At 43.4% G+C, this 25,925-nt stretch overlaps 1 protein-coding gene across 1 annotated transcript in view; it reads left to right on the top strand.

The window, feature by feature from the left end:
• The window catches only part of sdk1a (sidekick cell adhesion molecule 1a), a 682,245-nt gene that overhangs the window by 356,133 nt on the left and 300,187 nt on the right, over positions 1-25,925 (top strand). Inside the window, exon 5 of the mRNA XM_068002895.1 lies at positions 6,496-6,629. Coding sequence (XP_067858996.1) covers positions 6,496-6,629 — 134 coding nt within the window. The remainder of the gene's footprint in view (positions 1-6,495; positions 6,630-25,925) is intronic.

Genomic DNA, 25,925 nt, shown 5'->3' with positions numbered 1-25,925 from the left:
CACCCACCTGGATGACAGAGCTGATGGGAAGAGAAAGTGATAGGAGAAATCCACTAGCTTGCCCTGAAAGGTTTGGAGCTGTTGGCACCAGTAAGTACCAAGCATCAGTAACGTAGGTGAAGATAACATAGTCCACCGCCGCATCATTTGGTGCTGAGCTGAAATCATTGTCGGAAGTCTTGTTACTATCAAACCATATGCAACAGATTTCCTGCATTACCAGCTGAGGCCAGTGTGATTGGACAGATTCGAATTAGGCAGAATTTAAATGGGTATAATCAAATGTGATTAGAATTGGTATATTTTAATTAAAACAAAAGCTAGCTATGAAATTCCTTGTTTACATGTTTTATAATTGTTGATGATTCCGACAGTAAGTCCATTAGCAATATATTATAATACATTTTAAATTTAAAAAGACTACAATAAATGCTTGGAGTTCTGGGAATTCATATGAAAGATAATGAAAATAGGTTTATAGAATTCCTGCAAAGGCCATCTATGAAGCTGATGGTAAGACACATGGAGGACACACACACACACAAGTCACCTCAGCGAAGAAACAATTTTTGCACTGCCCTGCTGTGCCGTCAAATGCTAGTGTGCAGGTGCTCTGTTATGATTTGCTACAGGTGAGTTTCTAATCTCACTTGGGCATCTAGACATGTATCAAATGGAGGTGGGTTGCTGTCTCTGAAGGAGAGATGGAACATCAGAGGGCTTGTCAACCCATGCCAGTCTTGCATTCTTTCTAGTCGTCTGTGTAGTCATCAGGAGTACTGTGTACAGTTTTGGTCTCCTTATCTAAGGAAAGATATACTTGCCTTAGAGGCGGTGCAACGAAGGTTCACTAGATTAATTCCTGGGATGAGAGGGTTGTCCTATGAGGAGAGATTGAGTAGAATGGGCCTACACTGTCTGGAGTTTAGAAGAATGAGAGGTCATCTCATTGAAACATATAAGATTCTGAGGGCGCTTGACAGGGTAGATGCTGAGAGGTTGTTTCCCCTGGCTGGTGAGTCTAAAACTAGGGGCATAGTCTCAGGATAAGGGGTCGGCCATTTAAGACTGAGATGAGGAGGAATTTCTTCACTCAGAGGGTTGTGAATCTTTGGAATTCTCTACCCCAGAGGGCTGCGGAGGCTCAGTTGCTGAGTATATTCAAGGCTGAGATAGATAGATTTTTGGACTCTAGAGGAATCAAGGGATATGGGGATCGGACGGGAAAGTTTAGTTGAGGCCGAAGATCAGCCATGATCTTATTGAATGGAGGAGCTGGCTCGAGGGGCGGTATGGCCTACTCCTGCTCCTATTTCTTGTGATTTTGTGTTCAAGAATAATATTGGCCGAAGTCTTGAATGCAGCTATTTTCCCACCTCTTTAATGATAGAATGGAGTGTAGAATTGCCCAAAAGGGGAAAATTGAAGCAACAGGAAGAACTAAGTACAAATATTGTCCAAAAATGAAGAAATACTTAACATTTATAATCATGATTTTTTTTTCCCTTGGGAGATCTTTAATTAAGTACATGCTCCATAAAAAGTTTTTTTTTGAAGCAATTAGAATACACCTTTAATATGTTATATACTTTCTATTTCCTGCCTAGGCTGCTACTGATATTCTAGGATGGCACGTTGTTTAATTAACAGGTTAGATTTTTATGGGAACTGGCAGTGCCATAGGTTAGAACTCCGTCCTTCGAGTTCTGCTAGCTGGATTTGGATCCATGTTGGACTAATCAGATGAAAATTGACTTCTGTAAACTGAAATGAACTTGGATAGTTGCAACCTAGATCTGAATGGATTTGCATCTTCAGCAGAATACTGTTAATAATTTGGCATTAAATAAGCAGTAAGTTTGTAGTCTTACTAAGAAAGGCACCAAGGATGTTTTGTGTAGAAAATGCAATGAAAACTTTACATTTGACTTTGAGGAAGATGCTCTTCTGAGGTTGGATAAAGCACATTATTGGGGCAAAGTAGAGTTAGCTGTATTTATAATTGTGTTTGTAGTATATAGGACCTCTTAGTGCTTGACAGTGAGAGTGGGAGCAGAAAGTTGTAAAATGCTTAATTTCCCAAATGTTACTATTCCTTGCCTGGATGAACACCAAAAGAAATCATTTGCTTGGATCGTCTGCCAACACTCACCGCCAGGGCTCTCATGTGAAAAATAGCCACTTGGTCAAAGCACCTGAGGGCAACTAGCTTCCATTTTGAGCAGCACAGCAGAGACATGATGCTGCTTCTACTGGTCCAACACTCGCTTCTGGACGGTGTACTTTGTGAGTCCTTCAAAATGCTGTAAAATAAGAGCACACATTTATATTTCCTGAATTGTAGCTGTCTCATTCTAATAACGCAGGTGTTTTGGCAAGATTCGTGAATGGTGGAGCAGCTGTGGATATTGTTTTGTCATTATTGATATCATCAGTTGTGCTTTTGGTACTATGACTATGATTTAGCCTGGACCACAACACATTTTTAAAAGCATTTACCCTGAAATTTCCAGCAATTTACGTCATTACTCTGGGGTTTCCGCTGGTCTCCTGTTGAAGTTACAGCAGGATTCCTGCAAAATCCCCACAGAGTTTTCAGGGCCAAAGGCTGGACTATTTCTAACTACTCACCAAATAGTAATTGCAGCACATTCACCTGAAAATTTCCTGTATTTTTTGGTTGCTTTTGTATAATATTCATTTTGTTCCGGTGCTATGCTAAGAAGTGCTTGTACAGTCAGTTCTTTGTTTATTGAGGTAGCCTGTTTACATATCTAGAAGGGAGTAAGACTTTGCTGTACTGACTCCTTGATATACGAGTATTTTATAGAAAGCCTGGGTCCATCCAGAGATAATGGGGCATGATTTCCACCCACCTCCTCCCGAATGGAAACTAGTGAATTTACTACTGATTTTATTTTCCGCTGTAAACCTGATTTTACTCTTAATCAGGTTTAAAACTTAAAATAATCGCAGCTGGATGAAACCAGCCTCTCTGGGCTGTTTTCTTTGGCTGCTGGGAAAGCATTAGAAGGCAATTCTACCTGTGCCATAAATATGACATTTAAATAAAAATTAAAATGCAATTTTAATTATAATATGAGTTTGAAAAATAAGAAAGATTTTGCATCATTCTGGACTGGAATCCTGTCCTTTTGAGAGACGGTTCTCCAGGCCATAATTACGGCTGAAATGACCCAGAAGTTAGTGGGGGTCAGGCCATTTTACAGTTTGTGTCATTCAGCAACAAATAAAAAAAAAGTTAGGCCCCAGTAGCCTGTTAACACTTGGAATTAAAAAAATCAGCAACCCACTACTAGTGAGAAGATTTGATAAAAATGTGGAAATTGAGTTTCCATATCTTTTTAGCATTTTAATCTGTGAACAGCTGGCGTACGGGTGGTTTCAACATTGCTGTCCTGGGAAGAGTAATATCAGCTTAGTAGCCGAGAAAAATAGTGGCCTCTGGTTGCTGTCAGGTTCTAATTTGTTGCAGGGCTCTCTTGTCTCAATTGTTAACTGGTTTATTGTCATTTTCTGTTGCGTACCTGTACCTGCACAAACAAACCGCATGGGTTCCTTGAATTTTGGTTGAAAGTTTCCCCTATTTTTAATTTGTGATCTGTATTTCACGCTGGATTTTTCATGTGAAGACTTGAATTGATTTTCCTGTATAGGTTTGCAAAATCCACTGTAAAAAAAAAATAAATGAAATATCTGATTCAGATAAAACTTCTGATTGCCAAGGGTTTTCTTAACAGCTCTCAATTTGTCTTTACTACACTTTAAATCTACAAAATGTCTATGCGTAATCTCAGATTGGCTGTAGTCTAAATATTTTGAAATCAGGCTGACAAGATTAAAAATAGCTGCAGTATTAATCCTTTATTATAATATATGATATAATATAGTTGACAGTGAATTATAAAACTAAAATTCAATCAAAGGCTTTGGACATGGATTGATGTGCTGGAGAGGACTCAAAAGTGACAGGCTAATTTTAGGGCTCTAAGTTATAAGAAAAGAGCCTTAGAGATTAACTTGTTTTAGTTGGAGAAAAGAAGTTTATGGTACAAGATCAAAGCATTTAAAAAGCTGAGAGATGTAGATCATGTCACAAAGATAAGTATTGATAAGGGAAGCCATTCAACCCATCTAGCTCATCTTTCCATTGAAATCCACGGCCCCCACATCGCAGCATCTAACTACTTCATAAATGATTCTGCAATGCTTTCAGAAATGCCTGAACACATTACGAGGCAGTCCCTTACATCCAATGCCATCCAACTCATTTTTACAAATGATATTCTGTTGTTGATGGGCTCGCCTGGGGATCAAGAGTGCTGTACTTACTATTTTGAACAAACAGTGGGACATGGTGGTGGGTGGCTCAAGTGGGGTATAATGGCTTTGCACAGCTAGAGGGAACCTTTACGGTATGGATTGGAATGTGTCTCAACTGTTGATTCAGATTGATACCTGAGGATCCTGGTGGATACTAACTTCGGCCTGGAGAAGGTCCTCTAGACTCCACTGAGGTGATGGAGAGCACTTTAATCTTTCTTGTCCTTTAATGGGAACAAAGTCCCAATTTGGATCACGTTTGTGAAATATGAGAAATGCATCAAACAATTTTCCTTTATGATTCAGAACTCCTAGGCACACAACACAACGGCTCATATGCAAGACCCAGGATAAAGTTGTACGGTGAATTTGTGGCATAAAGGGAAAATGGTCACACAGAGAGAGGACTGCAACCTATACTGACCTGTCACTGAGTACTCTGGAGGGGTAGTTGGCCTCATTGCAGGCATACCTCTTTGCCAAAACTCCTGACATGAGGGATTAAGCAATTTGTGATGAGCTAACCCGGTATGCACCACAGGATTTGGAAATCTAGAACATCAAGGTGGCTGCCACTTTGCAAGCTTTGCTGAATAACCCCTTCCATGGTGCTGAAGGCAAATGTCAGTTATGTAACTAGAGAGGAAATTCCAGAGAATTGGGCCAACAACTGCCAGAGGTGTTATCTGGAGTTAAGTATGAGAATACGTTCCAGTATATCCAGAGTTTGGTGCTAACCATGATTTGTTGTGGAGAGGCCCTGCAGCTGCTACTGAAACTCGAACTGGTGGAACCACCATTCTAGGGGTATGATGTGTATCCATGGTCAAGAGGATGGTGGCAATGCACTCACACCTTTGCAATAGCAGCATCTCTGACTCACCATGAACAATGTCACAGGAGATCTGCTGGTCATGTTTTTAAATAGCATCTCCTCCTCCTGGCTCCAATCCTGACTTCCTCTACTGATTTTAACTATTTTCTCTCTCTGACTATTCTGCTGGAACGTCTCTGATTTTAAATCATCGGCAGGAGCCTGGGCTGAAATCAGGAGTTAGGAGGTAGAGTTGCCATTTACATATTACAACCCTATAAGAGTTGAGTGCATTACAATCAACTGTTACTTTGCTGCACCACACCACCCCCCCTCCCCCTTAGTCTCTTCAGGCCACTTTCCCACTGCTGAATTAAAATCAGCAGAATAAATTCAAAGAGACAAGATCTAAAATCAATAACGGGAGCTGAGATTGGAATTGTCAGGAAGAGTTGCTATTTAATAATCACTCAAGGAATGGAGTGCATATAATTTAACCCCTATACATCCATACATACAGAAGTTACGGGGGATGTGGGTACACTCTGGTTAATAGCCACCACCAATATTCTTCTGTTTTTCTAAGGTGATGAATGAAATCCTATTCATTAGGTAGTCTACTCTCTTAGGTTATGACTCATTAATTTCAGGGGACATGACTTGTATTTATTACTCTTGTTCATATGCTGTAACAGATTTTGTTCCAGTGAACGTCACTTGACTCAGCTGGTAGCACTCATGCCTCTGAGTGAGAAGATTATGGATTGTGTTCCCACATCCTGATTCCAACGTAATCTAGCCTGCAGTTCCAATACATTACTGAGGGAGAGCTATATTGTCGGAATTGCTGTCTTTTGGATGAGACATTAAACCGAGGTCCTACGCCTGTTCAGGTGGAAGTTAAAGGTCCCATGGCATTTTTCCAAAGAAGAGCAGAGAGTTCATCTGGTGTTATGGTCACCAATCCCCTTCAGCCTAAAAACAGATTAACTGGTCATTCATCTCTCAGCTTCTTATAGAATGCTCTGGTGCAGAATGGCTGCTACACAACAATGAAAGTAATTCATCGTTAAGTGCTTTGGGATGATTTGATGTGATATATATATACTGTTACAGGAGGGAACTCTACCTCCTGACTCCTGATTTCACCCCAGGCTCCTGCCGATGATTTAAAACAACTATTTCTTCCTTTCTGAGTGATTATTGAGGGATTTTTCAACACTCAGTAATTCCCAGCATTGTATTTTACCAGCTGCTTGATTTGTATTTGTAGGTTCTTGATGATTGGACTTCTTTAAGATTGGGCTGATAGCACGTGTTTTTGTGTTTTTTAACAGAGCTATAACTCTCGACAATCATCTGGTGGTGCTTTCGGTGGCTGCGGCAGATGCGGGAAAATACTACGTGCAAGCAGTCAATGAAAAGAATGGGGAAAACAAGACTAGTCCATTTATCTACCTGAGCATTGCAAGTAAGTGTGAAAACTAATTGTATTGTATTCAGGAAGAATAGGGGTATCCTGGGGGGGCGGGAAAGGAGTACATGACCTTCTTAACGTGGGACTTTATAACGTTCTGGATTTACATTTTGTACACATTATAAGTAGTGTAATTGGATCTCCTTGTAAAGCCAATACAAAATATACAAATCGACTGAACTACATTACATCTGATAGGCAATACTCTCTAAACTTTCAACTAACACAAAGTAGGACTGTAATAAAATCTAATTATGTTTAGGTTCAAAGTTCAGAATTTGGCTTCAAAACTCCAGTTACATTTAACCTCAGTCAGGGTATTACATTACAATCCCATGAACTCTGTTCCTCCATCCGTAATTTCCTCGTCCTATTGACTGTTATTTGGATTCCTCTGTCAGCCAAAGTAGTAGGCAGGCAGTTTGAAGCTTTTCTATCCTGTGTGTGGTTGATGCTTTGAAACTCAAAAAGACAAGTTTGCTGTTAAAAGAATGTAAAGAAAGCATTTGTCTGTTGAAAAAATGTCAACTTCATGTAATTTAACACTTGGAAAATTTTATAGAGTTCGGTCCTATATGTTAAAAATTATTAATTGTGTTTTATATACGGACCCTCTTTTCCAAGTTACCGATGTTTCTTTGGTCTTTCTAACTGCACACCAACTGTGGTTGGAAGGATGTGTGGGCGACCTGCTCTCACATCTCTGCCAGTGGTGCTCTGAACCAACTGCTTGGAAGTGTACAAAAGTGGACTAGTTAAGCCTCTCCTGATAATTTGTGTCTGAAGTCATAATTGGAGCTCAACCTCATTCGGATATATGGCTCTGATTTTAAAGTCTAAAACTGAGAATATGTCTATATTATGATGGGCATCCCTGGTAACCACCTGAGAATACAGTCCAACCAACAGACAGGATCATCTGCTGAATTATTGTTGAAACAGACAAGGATGGGATAGATCCTTGCACTGGATGACACCGAGATGGATATTATTTAAAATGTGGAATTTCTCCCTTCTCAAAATTGATATCCCGAATTATTCTGAAGATTAAGGGTATACAATGACAAATCTGCTCCAGAATCCACCATCACTATCTCCAGCACTTCCTTCCAAGTAGAGGAAACCCCTAAATCAGCTGAGACATTAAGTGAGCATCTTTCTGTCACCAATTAAAAAAGCAGACTATGGGCTCGATATTGCCAGGGCTGCGGGTTCGCGGCGGGGGGGGGTCTATTGGGCGCGTGGGTAACGCGCCCGGTGAAATCAGTCTGCCCCGCGCACGATCGCAACCTAATTGGATCCACTTACCTGGTCTTCCGGGTTCCCCGCTGCTGAGCTGCGCATCGGGCGGACTGTGCATGCGCAGTAAGGTCTGTCAGCTGGAGGAGCTCTATTTAAAGGGGCAGTCCTCCACTGACTGATGCTGCAAGAAATAGGAAAAATTACAGCATGGAGCAGCCCAGGGGGAAGGCTGCTCCCAGGTTTAATGATGCCTCACTCCAGGTATCATTGGATGGGGTGAGGAGGTGGGGGAGGACAGAGATCTTCACCCCGGCGGGCGGGGTGAAGCGGCCTGCCTCTGCCACCAAGAAGGCCTGGCTCGAGGTGGCAGAGGACGTCACCTGCACCACCAATATATCGCGCACCTGCATACAGTGCAGGAGGTGCTGCAATGACCTAAGTAGGTCAGCCAAAGTGAGTACACTTACTCATTCCCCTACACTCCGTGTGCCACATCATCGCCCCCACCCCACACCTCCTTCTGCACTGCCAACATTACTCTGTCACATCACCCCTCACACCCACTCAAAGCTCATCCTCATCTTACCTGCACTTACTCACCTTGCCAGTACTCATCCCGCCACTACCACTCAACCCAATCCTCATACAATCTCATGGCTCTATCTCATACTCACCCTCTCGTGCATCTCTTTCACGGTCAGTCTCACTCAACCTGCCACTACCTGTGCTGCAGCCACAGGGCATGCATCACATATGTGCAGTAGGAAGCGTAAGGCAAATGTGTCGTGAGCATGAAGGGGATGCACAAGGGTGTTTGAGGGTTTGTCATGGTTTTTACGTATATTTAATTTCTGACCAACTCACATCACATATTATATTGGCACCACTACTGCCACGTCTTTGCAAATCTTGTCTGGTTTGTGCAATAATGCCCTTACCTGAAGATCACAATGAAGACCCACAACTGATACCACCCATTGTGTCACTGCAAAGTGGGTGTAGGTGTATTTGCAGGGCTCTTTTGTGCAGACGACTGAGAGACGTCGGCGATGTCCCCGGTGGCACCCTGGAAGGATGCGGAGGAGAAGTTGTTGAGGGCAGTGGTGACTTTGACAGCGACAGGTAAGAAGATGGTGCTCGGGCCAGCCGGGAGCAACTCGGCATGAAGGAGGCTGCAGATGTTCACAACTACATGTCGAGTGACTCTACGCCTCCATGTGCACTGCTGCTCAGAGAGGTCCAGGAAGCTGAGCCTCAGTCTGTGGACCCTGTGGCGAGGGTAGTGCCCTCTGCGACGCATCTCTCTCTGCCTTTGCCCTCCCTCCTGCTGTGCAGGTGGATGTGTCACAGCACTGTGTTGTGGAGCCCCACGTGTCAGAGGTGGACAGCGTGGCCGGCGAGTCTGGTGATGCTGTTTGCCCTCCGAGGAGGTCATGACTGCAGCTATGGCGGCCCCCATCCGGAAGATGTACATCTGAGGGGGTCCGCAAGGTAGGTGCATGTCTCTGGACCCCGGGGTAAGTGTGCAAGTTGGTAAATTTTATTGTTAGGAGGAGGGTGGTGGAGGCCAAACTTTGTCCAAGGTGACAGAGTGGCCTCCTGCAATGAGTGAGGGTCTCACCCCCCCCCCCCCCCCACCTGTCAAATGGACCTTTGCAGCTGCCACAGGCTGATAGCTGCAACACGTCCATTTCAACAGTCCCAGTCGTTTGTAAAATCCCACCCCTCCTGACATATTCCCTTAATCAGGTCTGTTAACGACCTGAAATACCAGAATAAATATTGTTAAGTGGCACCCCGTCGGCTTTAATTGCCTGCGGGAGTCCCACATGCGGGGGCTGTGCGCGCACGTCAGCGCGTCTGTGGGAAACCCGGAAGTGGGCGGGTTGGAGCCGGGCTCCCGACCCGCTCCGTGATTCCCCAATTTTCGGAGCCCCCCGCCAGGAACGCACCCGATAGCGGGTGCTAATATCGAGCCCCATATATTTGTTACATTATTATTCTCAAACTCTATTTAGAAGGTGCCACACAGAGATGGACGTACTTTATTTGCACTGTGGCCTCCAAAATGACAGGTAAGTTTCAACCAATCCTGGACCTCAGAAATCTAAGTTTATTCATAAACAGGAACAATTCAAGATGGTCCCTTATCCCAGTGATTATTTGTTCAGAGTTCAGGTTGTAACCACAGATTTCAAAAATTTCCATTTCACCATATTCCTCAATGAATTCTACACCAATTTTTGTACGTCCAAATGTTGAGCAAATGCTACTTGTGCAAGTTTTGCCCTTTGGTGTTGTACATATACTTATGAGTTGTTACAGATTACCTCTCAGTAATTTGCACCTCAAGGACTTACTTCTATATCTTGTATTGAGGTGATCAAAGGAAGTCTCTCAAACATTCACATAATCTTTTTAGTAACGCATCGTTATTTATTCTTGGTTGTTCTGCTGAAGACTCGAAAAGGCAGCAAGGCCATGGTATAATCATTTTTAAGAGTTTTGGAACTGATGTCCTCTGTCATGAAGGAAAACTTAATTTATAAATCCTTCATGACCGCCACTTGTGAGATTTCACTTCCTTTGTACTAATCAGAAAAAACCCTGTATTCCATTATACACGATAGCCTCAGCTCACATATAAAATCTTATTCTAAGCTCATTATTATTCGTTGATTGGAAATGGCCTCTGAATTGTGGTGTTAGATTTTTTTCACAGTTCCTAATTTAGTTGATTTTTAAAATGTGTATGACATGCCGTAACAGGAATTGAGAGACAGGCTTGCTGAAATTTCTAAGAGATTATAGTTCACGTTGCAATGATTTCCTGTCAAAGTGTTAGAAAAGAATTTGGTATACAATAGAAATCCGAATTCAGCAACAGTTAATCTTAATTTGCAAAGATTATGGCATCTTCCGGCACATGGAGATCTGTCCAACTTGTTTCAATAGAGGCAAAAACATCCAGGCTGCTAAATTCCTCAGGGGTTCCACCTGTCAGCATGCGACAGGCTGGGTAGGAATTCTGACCAGTTGGATGGCAGAACCGTAGTCCAATATTTTTCAACCAATAAGAGCCCCTAACCAGCAACCAATCAGATCCCAGAACCAACAACCAATTATAGTCTAGAACCATGTACACATTCATTAGTCAGATCCCTGAAACTGTTGAAGTGAGACAGCCTGCTGAGTGGGGGTTGACAAGAGGGAGGGAGTGAAACGCTTTTCCGAGCTTGGAGGTAGCTATGGCTTTGCCAGGAACAGGAGATACGGCTGCTTCTCTCGGCTTAGTGGGCCCACGTTATGAAACAGCATACCATCCAAATCTTCTTATGCAAACACCAGGATAGTATGTCAGTGATGGAGAATCAACTTTGTGGACAAGTGTTGATCTTAGTTGGCTAGTTAGAAATTAGTGCAGGACTGTTTCCCCCAAATGGAGGGAGGGAGGGAATAGTGACTGTACACTTGCAGACCTCATACCTGAGACCAAGTTGCCTGCCTGCATGGTTGAGGAGTGATTCCTGGCTTGAAAAGCCCTGAAGAGGGAAAAGAGTGAGGAGGGAGAATAAAAATATGTAGCAATCTTTTGTCTCTGATTGTTTTCAGTTCTTTATGGAAAAGTACACAGATATTAATTTCAAACTTCTAAATATTCTTCTAAATTATTTTTGTTCCCTTCCTTTCCCATTCCATCTTTCGATGTCTCAGTACCACTCAATAAAACTGACTTAAGCTGATGGACAGGCCATACAAACATATGAAACACAGGAATAGACCAGTTGATCCATTGAGCCTGTACCATACAGCCGTGTTGCAATTGAGCATCATGACTATAAAGGTCCCCACCTACCAGCAGTCATGTAATCCCTGGGCCAATTCAGTGAAAAAAGAATTCACGGAAATCCCTCTCTGACCCCCAAAGGTAATCAAAATGAGTTCTAGGTGACCACAGCAACCATGAGCCACTTCACCTAACATCCCACCTACCTTTTGTGCATAGTGATATCAGCCTCAGCCAGGAACTTGTCTAGCTCCCTTTTGAACGTTTGCAGTGAATCCACACTTACTGCGCGAGCCGGCAGCTTGTTCCAAAGGTTGATGAACCTCTGCAAAAAGAAAATCCTCCTGACATCGAACCTAGTTCTATGCTTACGTAACTTATATGCATGTTCTCTGCCACTCAGTAACCAGCAGATAAGTAGCCTGGGCTGACCCTCATTTGATTATTTTTCTTTTTTCTTCTTCTCTGTGGGGTAACTTCTGACCTCCACTTGACAAATTGCTTTGGCATGGCTGAAGGTCAGATACACAAAGTGTGGGGAATCCTGGGCATGAAACCATGTCCTACCAGTTTGTGGATCAGAGTTCCAGCACACTCTGCCACCTGAATGAATACTTCACTACAATCTGTTTTTTTTGATAGACCTACTCAATTTGTTCAAATTAATTGTCCTCACTAAAATAATAAGCTAGCTCCACCAACAACTATCAAGTCTCACTCATTAGGAGTGGCATATGTTTTTGGTTTAAAAATGTAACCTATTTTCTCAATCATATCACTCTTCAAAGTAAACTATATTTATTTAAATTGATTTGCAATCTGCATCATTGTTTGTGATGGTAAATCTCACTCCTAACATTCTTTCTTTGTTACGCTTGTGGACAGCTCTACAAAAATCACAATCTTAATCCATTAAGTTTTTGAAATACTAAAATCGAAAGCTTGCTGAAATAAATTTCAAGCAGTTCTTTTTGCTTTTCTTTGTTTCGTACATTACCCTATTGATCACGGTAACATGCACTATATCAACCTGTTTTTAAACTAAACGATATGCCTCACAATCTAGATTAATTGCTCTGATATCTTTGGGAGATCTGAATAATTACAGATAAAGGTCAGTTTCAGAAAAAGTGCTGATACAAAACAATGGTTTAAAAGTATTTTTGATCTTTCTGGGGTGATGGAGGGAGGGAGGGACGGAGGGAATGTTCAAGTCCTAATTTTGGTTGATGGGTTGCTTCTGTATTTCAACAAATTAAAGTCTGGGTTATGTAGCTTTAAATGTTTTACAACATTCTGCCTGCAAATTGGCTCAAACACACTGATCATCATCAGCTGATTTTAAATTTCCTAATTCTTCCCATCTAACAATTTACCAATCTGGTTTACTTGGATCTTAGATTATTCTTTGAGTTCAATGGAGCCCTACATTATTGCCAATGTCGTAAAGTATAAACTTCTAAAATGCCTGGTTTTAATAAACAGAAACAAGCAGTGATTATGTGCATGTAATATGGTTGTTTTTTGGCTGGTTTCAGTGGAAGAGACTAAGTTAATATCTAAATCATTCGAAGGAGATACTGCGGCTTTAACTGCTACTGATTACAGATACATACTGCAAAAGGATTGCTGCAGGGGAAAGAAAGGAAGCTGTATTCTGTTGCAGTGTTCAATAACACAAGCAGATGTTAAGATGAAATGTTTCTGGCTAGGAACATACTGTAATATGAATATTTTATAATATTTTCAATAACTCAGATGCATAAAGGAATGGGGATCAGAGGGAAACCCTCTGGAGATCTGCCACTAATTATCACAGATCAGAAGCGGGTAAACTGATAGCCACTTTGCTGTGGAAGTTCTTCATGTTTCCAATAAAATCAGTTGAATTAGTAAGACCGTCAGAATTACAGTGAGTGTTAATGTGGCTGTTGAGTTAGCATGTTTCACACTGTGGCCACTGCTGTCTGAGTATGTAAGAAAGAAAGAAAGACTTGAATTTATATAGTGCCTTTCACGACCATAGGACATCACAAAGCGCTTTACAGCCAGTTAAATGCTTTCGAAGTGTAGTCACTGTATTAGAAACTAACTGAGTAAAATAATGGTTAGGTCAGCTTAACTAAATATGCCAGGGTCAGTAGCCCGTGGTAGTTCTTTTCTCCTGTCCTGCAGCATACTGGTGAGATTCCTCTAGTAACTTTAGCAGTTTTTGTATTTCAGTGAATACTTTCTGTCACACTAGTTTTAAAAAGAGTGTCCTGTTCAGTGAGTGTCAACAAAATTTACCTTCCTGCCTTGCTAAAACAGCAGGATTTCAATCCATCTAAGGAAAGAAATTTAGAAATGATGCATATGTCAGAGTGCGGTAATCCAATCCACATAACCATGGCACCAGTTAGTTGGTTGGTTTGAAAGGTTGGTTTCTTTGTTGCCATTCTCTACATACCATGTATATTTTCTGTGTCAAAAATGTCATGGGGGAACATTTCTTCAGGTGTCAATCCTTTTAAGCACATTATTCTAACGAGTGACTCCCCTTTCAGAGATCGAAGTCTGGAATCCTTGGATTTATTTGTCCATATAAGGACATTTCCTTATTGATTGCCTTCTCCATTCAAAAGAAATTGAAGCCAGCCTGTGTAGAGAAGATAATTCTCAGAAGGATAAACAAAACACTCTTATGCCATATTTACATGACATAGAACGGCTTCTACTTGAAGCAATTCTGTTTATTTTGGATCCTACAATCTGCCCCATTTACAGTGTGGGATGGATCCAGAAACATGTGCATTCATATTAAGCAGTAAAATCCAGTTACAGTGATTGATTTGGCCAGTAGGTCAAATGACCACTGTAACCAACTGATCAGTTTATCAATAAATAGCAACCCCTGAAATGTGCTGCTGATCCCATGATCCACAATGTGTACTGTACCTATCAGTGCTCACTGGCACTTTAAACAACTCATTTAAACAGCTGCGCAGTCTCTCCTCCCTAATGTGCTGTTGCTTTTAGTTTGTTCCATTCATTGGTCTCAACCCAAAACTGGTATTCTGAGTAGCGCTTTGCTCAGTTGTTTAATGGTGAGTGCTAAGCAGGAGTGCAGTCTTTCAGCTAAATTCAGCAATCCTACACTCTCGGCATAGTCATGATAGTGTGTGGGCCAGAGATAGGGCTACAATACTGTAGCCTTAAGTCACTGGCCTACACACCCTTCAAGCTTTAACACTGGGAATGCATGGTCACTGAATCTACCCTATAGAGCCATCTTCGGGATCCTCTACAGTTAACAAATTAATGTAAGGAGTCTTACAACACCAGGTTATAGTCCAACAGCTTTATTTGAAATCATAAGCTTTCGGAGGCTTCCTCCTTCGTCAGGTGAGTGTGGGATTCCATAAAAGTACAGCATATATAGTCAGAGAACAATGCCTGGTGATTACAGATAATCTTTCCAACTGCCCGTTATCAAAGCAATCAAAGGAGTTGAATGGTGTTCAGACAGAGAAACATTACATACAAGACTACTGAATACACAAACGGTCAGAACACAAAGACAGAGAGAGAGAGACACCCGAAAGGCAGAGAAAGAGAGAGAATGACCAGTTGTATTAAAAACAGATAACTTTTTTTCGCTGGTGGGGTTACATGTAGCGTGACATGAACCCAAGATACCGGTTGAGGCCGTCCTCATGGGTGCGGAATTTGGCTATCAATTTCTGCTCGACGATTTTGCGTTGTCGTGTGTCTCGAAGGCCGCCTTGGAGAACGCTTACCCGAAGATCGGAGGCTGAATGTCCTTGACTGCTGAAGTGTTCCCCGACTAGGAGGGAACCCTCCCGTCTGGCGATTGTTGCGCGGTGTCCGTTCATCCGTTGTCGCAGTATCTGCATGGTCTCACCGATGTACCATGCTCCGGGGCATCCTTTCCTGCAACGTATGAGGTAGACAACGTTGGCCGAGTCACAGGAGTATGAACCATGTACCTGGTGGGTGGTGTCCTCTCGTGTGACGGTGGTATCTGTGTCGATGATCTGGCATCTCTTGCAGAGGCTGCTGTGGTAGGGTTGTGTGGTGTCGTGGATGCTGTTCTCCTGAAAGCTGGGTAATTTGCTGCGAACGATGGTCTGTTTGAGGTTAGGTGGCTGTTTGAAGGCGAGTAGTGGAGGCGTGGGGATGGCCTAAGCGAGGTGTTCGTTGTCATCGATGACATGTTGAAGGCTGCGAAGAACATGGCGTAGTTTCTCCACCCCCGGGAAGTACTGGACGACGAAGGGTACTCTGTTGGTTGTGTCCCGTCTTTGTCTTCTGAGGAGGTCTATGCGATTTTTCGCTGTGGCCCGTTGGAACTGTCGATCGACGAGTCGAGCGTCATATCCCGTTCTTACGAGGGCGTCTTTCAGCGTCTGTAGGTGTCCATCGCGTTCCTCCTCGTCTGAGCAAATCCTGTGTATTCGCAGGGCCTGTCCATAGGGTTTGGCCTCTTTGACGTGGTTAGGGTGGAAGCTGGAAAAGTGGAGCATCGTGAGGTTGTCTGTGGGCTTGCGGTAGTGAGGTGCTGAGGTGCCCGTCTTTGATGGAGATTCACGTGTCCAAGAATGAAACCGATTCTGAGGAGTAGTCCATGGTGAGTTTGATGGTGGGATGGAACTTGTTGATGTTATCGTGTAGTCTCTTCAGTGATTCTTCGCCGTGGGTCCATAGGAAGAAAATGTTCTCGATGTATCTGGTGTATAGCGTTGGTTGGAGGTCCTGTGCAGTGAAGAAGTCGTGCTCGAACTTGTTCATGAAAATGTTGGCGTATTGGGGTGCGAATTTGGTCCCCATGGCTGTTCCGTGTGTTTGGGTAAAGAACTGGTTATCGAAGGTGAAGACATTGTGATCCAGGATGAAGCGGATGAGTTGTAGGATGGCGTCTGGAGATTGGCTGTTGTTGGTGTTGAGTACTGAGGCTGTTGCAGCGATGCCATCATCGTGGGGGATACTGGTGTAGAGTGCCGAGACGTCCATCGTGGTGCGAAGTGTTCCTGGTTCAACTGGTTCGTGAGTGCTGAGTTTTTGTCGGAAGTCTGTAGTGTCGCAACAGAAGCTGGGGGTTCCCTGTACGATGGGTTTCAGGATGCCCTCGACGTATCCAGAGAGGTTCTCACACAGGGTTCCGTTGCCTGATACGATAGGACATCCGGGTGTGTTGGTTTTGTGTATCTTTGGGAGGCAGTGGAAGTCTCCCATGCGAGGAGTACGTGGGATGAGAGTGCGTAGGATGCTTTGAAGGTCTGGATCGAAGGTCTTGATCAGTTTGTTGAGCTGGTGGGTGTGTTCTTTGGTTGGATCTGCGGGTAACCGTCTGTAGTGTTCCTGGTTGTCCAGTTGTCGGTATGCTTCTTTGCAATAGTCCGTTCTGTTCTGTATGACAACGGCTCCTCCTTTGTCTGCTGGTTTGATGACGATGTTGTGGTTGGTCTTGAGAGCGTTGATGGCGTTGCGTTGTGCTCGGGTAACATTCTGGACTGTCTTGTGAGTGCGGCTGATGAATCTGGCGTTGACGCATCTCCTGACAGCTTGAGCATACATATCAAGCTTAGGGCAGCGACCCTCCGGAGGAGTCCAATTTGACTCTTTCTTCTTCGGTTGCTGTACCGCGGATCCCTCTGTCTGCTGTTCCGGATCGTTGATTGTCTCATTGGGTTCGCTGCTGAAATCTTGGGATTTGTGGAAGAATTCCTGGAGCCTCATTCTCCTGATGAGTTCCTCTGTGTCTGCCGCAAGACCGATTGGGTCCATTTTGGTGGTGGGGCAGAAATTGAGCCCTCGGCTGAGAACTTCGATTTCGTCTGGTTGAAGGGTGTGGTCGGACAAATTGACGATAGACTTCCCTGTGGTTGCAACCGTGGTACCCGGGGAGGCTTGGTTGATGCTGGTGGTGATGCCGAGTTTCTCAGGCTTCCTGCTCTTGGTTTTCATGTAGGCAGCGTAGTTCTGTTGCCTCGTCTGTTTGGCGGTGTCTCGTAGCTGGTCGGCGGTGTCTCGTAGCTGGTCTGCTGTGTCCTGAGTACAGGTTGAGAGTATGGACTCTATCTTGGTTTCGAGGTTGCGGCGTCTGCTGTAGAGTTGGTGTACGAGATGGTTGCGGAGTGTGCGAGAGGTACGACGGCAGAGTCTCTCAGCGTAATCTGAGTTGTATGTCGATTTGAGTGGGTTCGTGATCTGTCGTCCTTTCGGGATCTTGTCTGCTTTCTTGCAGCTCTGTAGAAACTTGATGTCTGTGTCGATATGCGCGATCTTATTGGAGATCCTCTCCACTGTGAGCCGGCAGTTAGTGGTGTCGATAGTAGCCATGATGTGGAGATGCAGGTGATGGACTGGGGTGGACAAATGTAAGGAGTCTTACAACACCAGGTTATAGTCCAACAGCTTTATTTGAAATCACAAGTTTTCAGAGGCTTCCTCCTTCGTCAGGTGAGTGTGGGATTCCATAAAAGTACAGCATATATAGTCAGAGAACAATGCCTGGTGATTACAGATAATCTTTCCAACTGCCCGTTATCAAAGCAATCAAAGGAGTTGAATGGTGTTCAGACAGAGAAACATGACATACAAGACTACTGAATACACAAACGGTCAGAACACAAAGACACTTTTCCAGCTTCCACCCTAACCACGTCAAAGAGGCCATCCCCTATGGACAGGCCCTGCGAATACACAGGATTTGCTCAGACCAGGAGGAACGCGATGGACACCTCCAGATGCTGAAAGACGCCCTCGTAAGAACGGGATATGACGCTCGACTCGTCAATCGACAGTTCCAACGGGCCACAGCGAAAAATCGTATCGACCTCCTCAGAAGACAAAGACGGGACACAACCAACAGAGTACCCTTCGTCGTCCAGTACTTCCCCGGAGCGGAGAAACAACGCCATGTTCTTCGCAGCCTTCAACATGTCATCGATGACGACGAACATCTCGCTAAGGCCATCCCCACGCCTCCACTACTCGCCTTCAAACAGCCACCTAACCTCAAACAGACCATCGTTCGCAGCAAATTACCCAGCTTTCAGGAGAACAGTGTCCACGACACCACACAACCCTGCCACGGCAACCTCTGCAAGACATGCCAGATCATCGACACAGATACCACGATCACACGAGAGGACACCACCCACCAGGTACATGGTTCATACTCCTGCGACTCGGCCAACGTCGTCTACCTCATACGTTGCAGGAAAGGATGCCCAGGAGCATGGTACATCGGCGAGACCATGCAGACACTGCGACAACAGATGAACGGACACCGCGCAACAATCGCCAGACAGGAGGGTTCCCTCCCAGTCGAGGAACACTTCAGCAGTCAAGGACATTCAGCCACCGATCTTCGGGTAAGCGGCCTCCAAGGCGGCCTTCGAGACACACGACAACGCAAAATCGTCGAGCAGAAATTGATGGCCAAGTTCCGCACCCATGAGGACAGCCTCAACCGGGATCTTGGGTTCATGTCACGCTACATGTAACCCCACCAGCGAAAAAAAGTTATCTGTTTTTAATACAACTGGTCATTCTCTCTCTCTCTGCCTTTCGGATGTCTCTCTCTCTGTCTTTGTGTTCTGACCGTTTGTGTATTCAGTAGTCTTGTATGTAATGTTTCTCTGTCTGAACACCATTCAATTCCTTTGATTGTTTTGATAACGGGCAGTTGGAAAGATTATCTATAATCACCAGGCATTGTTCTCTGACTATATATGCTGTACTTTTATGGAATCCCACACTCACCTGACAAAGGAGGAAGCCTCCGAAAGCTAATGATTTCAAATAAAGCTGTTGGACTATAACCTGGTATTGTAAGACTCCTTACATTTGTCCACCCCAGTCCATCACTGGCATCTCCACATCTTAACCAATTAAAACTGTTAGCAACCCATTCATATGCTCGATCATACAGATTAAGGATTATAACCAAGGCAATTGCCATTCAACAATACAGAACTGCCACTCAAATAATCATCACAATCAAGCTACACTGATCACTATAAATGTGCACAATAACATACTAACAGATGGGTTTTGGTAAGCAGACTTTGATTGTTATAGGCAACTGATCACAGCAAATGATGATCACTGTTACAAGATTCCACTGTAGAAAGTATATAATCTACAACCATCATAACAGATAATGGGGTCACCTTTTTAGATAGAGAAAAATGAAAAAATTTGCCATTTTCTGATTTTCAGCAATACCTTAACTAGACATTGTGCTATAAGAAAATTCATGTTGTGACAGCCTAACTACCTGGTATTACCACTGATGAGCAGTATGCTTCGTGTAAAATTCTTCGTACTATTACTACATGCTATGTATTCCAGCACTGCCAGTCTGTCACCTTTCCAGCAATATAAAAAAAAATTATGCATTACTATAGCAATTAATCTTCCTTATTGTGCCACACAGTAACAGAACACTGAAAAATGAAATGCATTGTTTAATAACAAGAATTTTCTGAATATAGTGTGGAATGCTAAGCTTGTCATAATAAAAGTGACAAGATGAAGAATTGGTCTTCCGTACTTCTGAAAGTTTAGAAAAATAAACAACACGGTTTCAAATCACTGGTCAGCTACACTAGATTGGATGCACGTAATGAGCTCTCCCCAAAGTCCTCGGAGCATTAATGTCTTCATTGTTTATTAATGAGTAAAAATGTATGTGACAGGAATGGTTTATGCTGAAAAATGACTTGTATAATTCATCGTATAAAAACAAATTAATTGACAAAGTGGAAGTCTGTTTTTGTGTTTGTTTTTTGATTCAAATGGAATATAACTATTAATTTATACTTCTATAGGTTTTTCTCCCATTGTATTCCAAGATACTTATAAATTCACAGCTTGTCAATATGCAAAACAATAGGCTGAGTATGTTAAGGCAAAGTATCTTTTTATTGGGAGGTGTGTGCAGAGGACATCTTGTTCTGGTGAGTTTTCACAATTCTTTCATGAGCATGGTAAAGTGTCTGTAGGTTACTGCCCTTGCAGGCAACAGGGAATCATGAGGTCTTACAAAGTTGAAAAATTACACCTATAATCTCCTACTAGCTGGTAATATGTCTGTTTAGTCTATGAATTTGCTGCTCTTGGTAGAATCTTACGTGACACCAGATGAAATTCTAGATGAAATGCTTTGCCTTGCTGTTAAAACAAATTATGAATTATTTATGATTTGCATGTTTATGATGAAATAACAGTACCGTTAGCATTGAAATTATCCGTCATACCTGGAATTGGAATTTTCTCACTGGTGCAGGATTCTCTTTTTTCCCGTGATCTGAACAAATATTTCGATGCATGAACTGATCCCTCTTGTTAGTTATGGACCAGACTGGGGACAGTTCAAATGTGTTCAGTGGCTGACTGAAGTGATTAAACTGCCGTGAAACTTTCATTATTAACCTTTGTTCAGCTGTCAATCTTTACCCACGTGTGGATCTGAAATGTTTTGTTGAATGGTGGAACATGGCTACTTCCTACAGAATAAAAATTGTGAAGGATAAAAAGTGCAGTACAATCCTATTTATTAATCCTCTGAAATAATTGATAATTTTAATATGAACAAAAAAAAGAGCACAACACTAATTTGTGATCTCAGTTGATTGGACGATTTTAGCATGGAGCGGGATCAGTGAAGACAGGGGCTGGGGTTGGAGCAGGAATTCGTGTGTCAGGAGGTCGCTGCCGGGGACCCGCGGGAACAGTTCCTGGCAAAGGTAAATGGACCTTAGTGATCCGGGAGGGGAATCATGATGAGGGAAGATGAGAGGGCCAAGGTTTCCTTGCGAGGCCTGGAGAATAAAATGGCAGATCGGGCCCCGATAACATCGTCAGAGACCGATCTGCATATTTAAAGAGAACTCCGCCAGCTTCGGGCAAGTGTCCTTGCCTCCTGCAATTTAAAATTTCAGTTGGCCAGATCGGAGTGGGTAAGTCCCCCGCCCCATTTTAACTGCCCCCGTTCAGTTTCTGCCTGATATATAGCCACCTCCACTATGCACTGAAGATGTGGAGATGCCGGTGATGGACTGGGGTTGACAAATGTAAGGAATCTTACAACACCAGGTTATAGTCCAACTGTTTTATTTGAAAATTACACGCTTTCGGAGGCTTCCTCCTTTGTCAGGTGAGTCACTCACTTGACGAAGGAGAAAGCCTCCGAAAGCTTGTGATTTTCAAATAAAACAGTTGGACTATAACCTGGTGTTACTAGCTGTGAAGTTCACAATTGCTTGAAGGCTGGATGACTTAGTCGTTTCCAATGTGGCATCAATGTTCCCAGTTGTAGCAGTTTAAGCATCCATGGCAGAAGCTGAGACTGTCCTTCAGGCCTCTGTCCTCAGGCCCCTGCTATCGATCGAGCTGGAGCAGGCACAGGCTGCAGGATGGACTACAATGCTGCACAATTATGGTACTGCATGTGGATGATGAATCCTTTCAATTGACCTGCTATCTGCTGCACATTGTCAGAGACCATCTCCAGTGTTTTTACATACATTTGATGCTCTGCAAGGATCCTTCTTTTAAATGCATGACCCAAGAGATCTGGATACCAAAGCTCAGAGGGGTGATGCCGCTTGACCCTCCAGTCAGCAACGTCTTTGTCTTCATCTTTCACCCCAGCTCCTGGTGCCCACTCGTGCTCTGTGCATTATCTTCTTCACTCTGTTCTGGCTCACCATCAAATATCCCTTGGGTGAATGACTCAGTGGTGAAGCTTGGCAGGGAGAGGATGATTGACAGCGTATGCGATGAAGTGCTGGGAGGATTGGAAGATTTTGGAAGATGGGAGCTGATTTGTTTTAATGTGATAGAAAATCCCAGGAACATTTTTGTTAAGATTTGAAATGGTGAAAGTATGGCCTCACATCTCTATTTGAGAAAATTGATCCCAGGATTTTCCATGATCGCTTTACATAAAACAATGATCTGCCATACTGACGATTTCAGGACCCTCTTGCAAATGTGTCCGGCACCCCCAAATTTTTTTTTTATTCGTTCATGGGATGTGGGCGTCGCTGGCAAGGCCAGCATTTATTGCCCATCCCTGATTCCCCTTGAGAAGGCGATGGTGAGCTGCCTTCTTGAACCGCTGCAGTCCATGTGGTGAAAGTTTTCCCACAGTGCTGTTAGGTAGGGAGTTCCAGGATTTTGGCCCAGCGACGATGAAGGAACGGCGATATATTTCCAAGTCGGGATGGTGTGTGACTTGGAGGGGAATGTGCTGGTGGTGTTGTTCCCATGTGCCTGCTACCCTTGTCCTTCTAGGTGGTAGAGGTCGCGGGTTTGGGAGGTGCTGTCGAAGAAGCCTTGGCGAATTGCTGCTGTGCATCCTGTAGATGGTACACATTGCAGCCACAGTGCGCCGGTGGAGAAGTGAGTGAATGTTTAGGGTGGTGGATGGGGTGCCAATCAAGCGGGCTGCTTTGTTCTAGATGCACAGATATTAAAGCTATACTATTTAAAAGAAAATTCCGCTCCTTCTCTTGCCTCACGTTCTCTTTCTCAGATGATAACGTGAGTCATTCTGCTGAAAATCCTTCTGTACACTGTTGATATATATTGCACACACATGGGTCTGATTGATTACTGGTCAATGAACTAGTTATAGTAGACTGTCAGAGAGATTATTGGTCTTTGTTCAGCAGACCAACGTTAATTTGAAGTCTGGACATTAATGGTTTCAGTGTTTGATGGAGAATTTTAACACCATAATTAAATATTTTGCAAAATTGTGTTTTTTTTTGTTTAATCTGATAATGCTGTCAGGTAATAAAGATAATTTAGTTCTGTTTAAAAAAAACAAAACGCTGCAGGTGCTGAAGACCTGAAACAAAAACAGAAAAAGCTAGAAACATACAGCAGGGAGTCAGTAAGCGTCTGTGGAGAGAATAATTTACAATTTGGGAGGTTGCTCTTCTTCAGAACTGAAAGATAAAAGACCTCCAGAACTTATCAAACACAGAGAGGAAGCTACAGTGGAATGATTACCAGATCATATCAGTCAAGAAATTGAAGAATTGAAGAACTAAAGTACATTAGAGAAACAAAAGGCAAGAAATGGTTTAGCACCAGACTACGGGCATGAAACGGTCAGTATCACTGTAATGCGCACACGAAGAAGTTGGCCCAGGGATAGGCTGAAATTGATCCTCGGGTCAATTACCATGAAACCGACGAGTTGTGCATGCCAATCAGAAAGGAGACCACACTGTGAACAGTGATTACAATATGCTAGATTGGAGAAAGTACATGTTGTCTCACACAGAAGGTGTTTGAAATCCCAGACAATGCTTTCGAGGAGGTGAATGGGTAGGTGTTGCATCTTCTGTTTTTGGACGGCAACGTGACAGGGGAAAGACAGCTCGAAGAGTGAATCAGGGTGTGACGGACAGAACAGTCCGTCCAGAAAGTAGAGAGAAGAGGAGAATTTGTATTTGGTGGCAGGATCACGTTGTAGTTGGCAGAAATGGCAGAATATGATTTGAATGGTGGAGTGGAAGATGAGGACCATGGAACTTTATAATGGTTGCAGGAGGAGTGGGGTCAGGGCAGAAGCAAGGAAATTAGAATGGACCTAATTAAAGGTCCTGTTGAACACTGCAGTGAGGAATCCTTGGCTGAGGAAAAAGGACATTTCAGAAGTTCTAGTGAAGAAGGTAGAGTCATCAGATCAAATATGACAGATGGTGAAACTGAGAGGAAGGGGTGTGGAGACTTTACAGAAAGCAGGGTCAGAAGAAGCACACTCCAGGTATGTGGAAATCATTGGGCTTGTAATAGATGTCTGTGGATAGCCATTTGCCAGAGATAGAGGTGGAGAAGTCCCTGAAGGGAAAGGAGGAGTCAGAGACAGACCACTTAAAGGTGAAGGATGGGTGGAAATTGGAAGCATAGTAATGAAATTCTCAAGATCGGTCTGAGAGCAAGAAGTAGCATCAAAGCCTTGCAGGGGGCCTGAGTAAGACTGGAACAAAAAGTGTTCAAAATTACCCTACAAAAAGGCAGGCATTGCTGGGACTCTTGCAGGTTGCCATAGCAACACCTTTAGCCTGGAGGAAGTGAGTGGAGATAAAGGAGAAATTGTTCAAATTGAGAACTAGTTCAGGCAGAGGAGGGTGGCAGGGATGGGGTGCTGTGCAAGAAAGAATTTGAGGCCCAGCAAGCCATCCAAGTGAGGGATGGAGTTGCAGAGGGATAGTAAAAAGATGATTGAGGCTGGAGAATCTGAAATTGTTAAAGTAGCAGATGGCATTGTTGGATTTACGTATGTGGGTGAGTAGAGACTGGACAAGGGAGGAAATACAGTTCTGTTCCTTTATTTTTGATTCTATTTTATCATGTGCAGTATTATAAAGTTACAGACATTTTTATTTTAGAGATTTTACAGGAATTGTGTTTAAAAGATATGCTGTACTTAAAATATTGTAAACAATTTTACAACACCAAGTTATAGTCCAGCAATTTTATTTTAAATTCACAAGCTTTCGGAGGCTTCCTCCTTCCTCAGGTGAACGATGTCGAAATGAAATCCTCGAAATGAAATCGCATTTATAATTCACAGAACAATGCTTGGTGATTACAGACAGTTTTTTCAACTGCCCGTTGCCAAGGCAATCAGTGTGCAGACAGACAGGTGTTACCTGCAAGTTCTCAGAATATACAAATCACCAAAAAAAACAACAAACAACAAAAAAAAAACAGAGATAGAGAGGTAGAAACATAGAAAAGACAGCAACTGACCCGTTATATTAAAAACAGATAACATTTGTTCGCTGGTGGGGTAACGTGTAGCGTGACATGAACCCAAGATCCCGGTTGAGGCCGTCCTCATGGGTGCGGAACTTGGCTATCAATTTCTGCTCGACGATTTTGCGTTGTCGTGTGTCTCGAAGGCCGCCTTGGAGTACGCTTACCCGAAGGTCGGTGGATGAATGTCCATGACTGCTGAAGTGTTCCCCGACTGGGAGGGAACCCTCCTGTTTGGCGATTGTTGCGCGGTGTCCGTTCATCTGTTGTCGCAGCGTCTGCATGGTCTCGCCAATGTACCATGCTCTGGGGCATCCTTTCCTGCAACGTATGAGGTAGACAACGTTGGCCGAGTCACAGGAGTATGAACCATGCACCTGGTGGGTGGTGTCCTCTCGTGTGATGGTGGTATCTGTGTCGATGATCTGGCATGTCTTGCAGAGGTTACCGTGGCAGGGTTGTGTGGTGTC

This window comes from Heptranchias perlo, chromosome 22 (assembly GCF_035084215.1).
Source record: "Heptranchias perlo isolate sHepPer1 chromosome 22, sHepPer1.hap1, whole genome shotgun sequence".
Classification (NCBI taxonomy): domain Eukaryota; kingdom Metazoa; phylum Chordata; class Chondrichthyes; order Hexanchiformes; family Hexanchidae; genus Heptranchias; species Heptranchias perlo.
The sequence above is the reverse complement of the archived record's forward strand: the minus strand, read 5'-3'. Positions and strand labels throughout refer to the sequence as shown.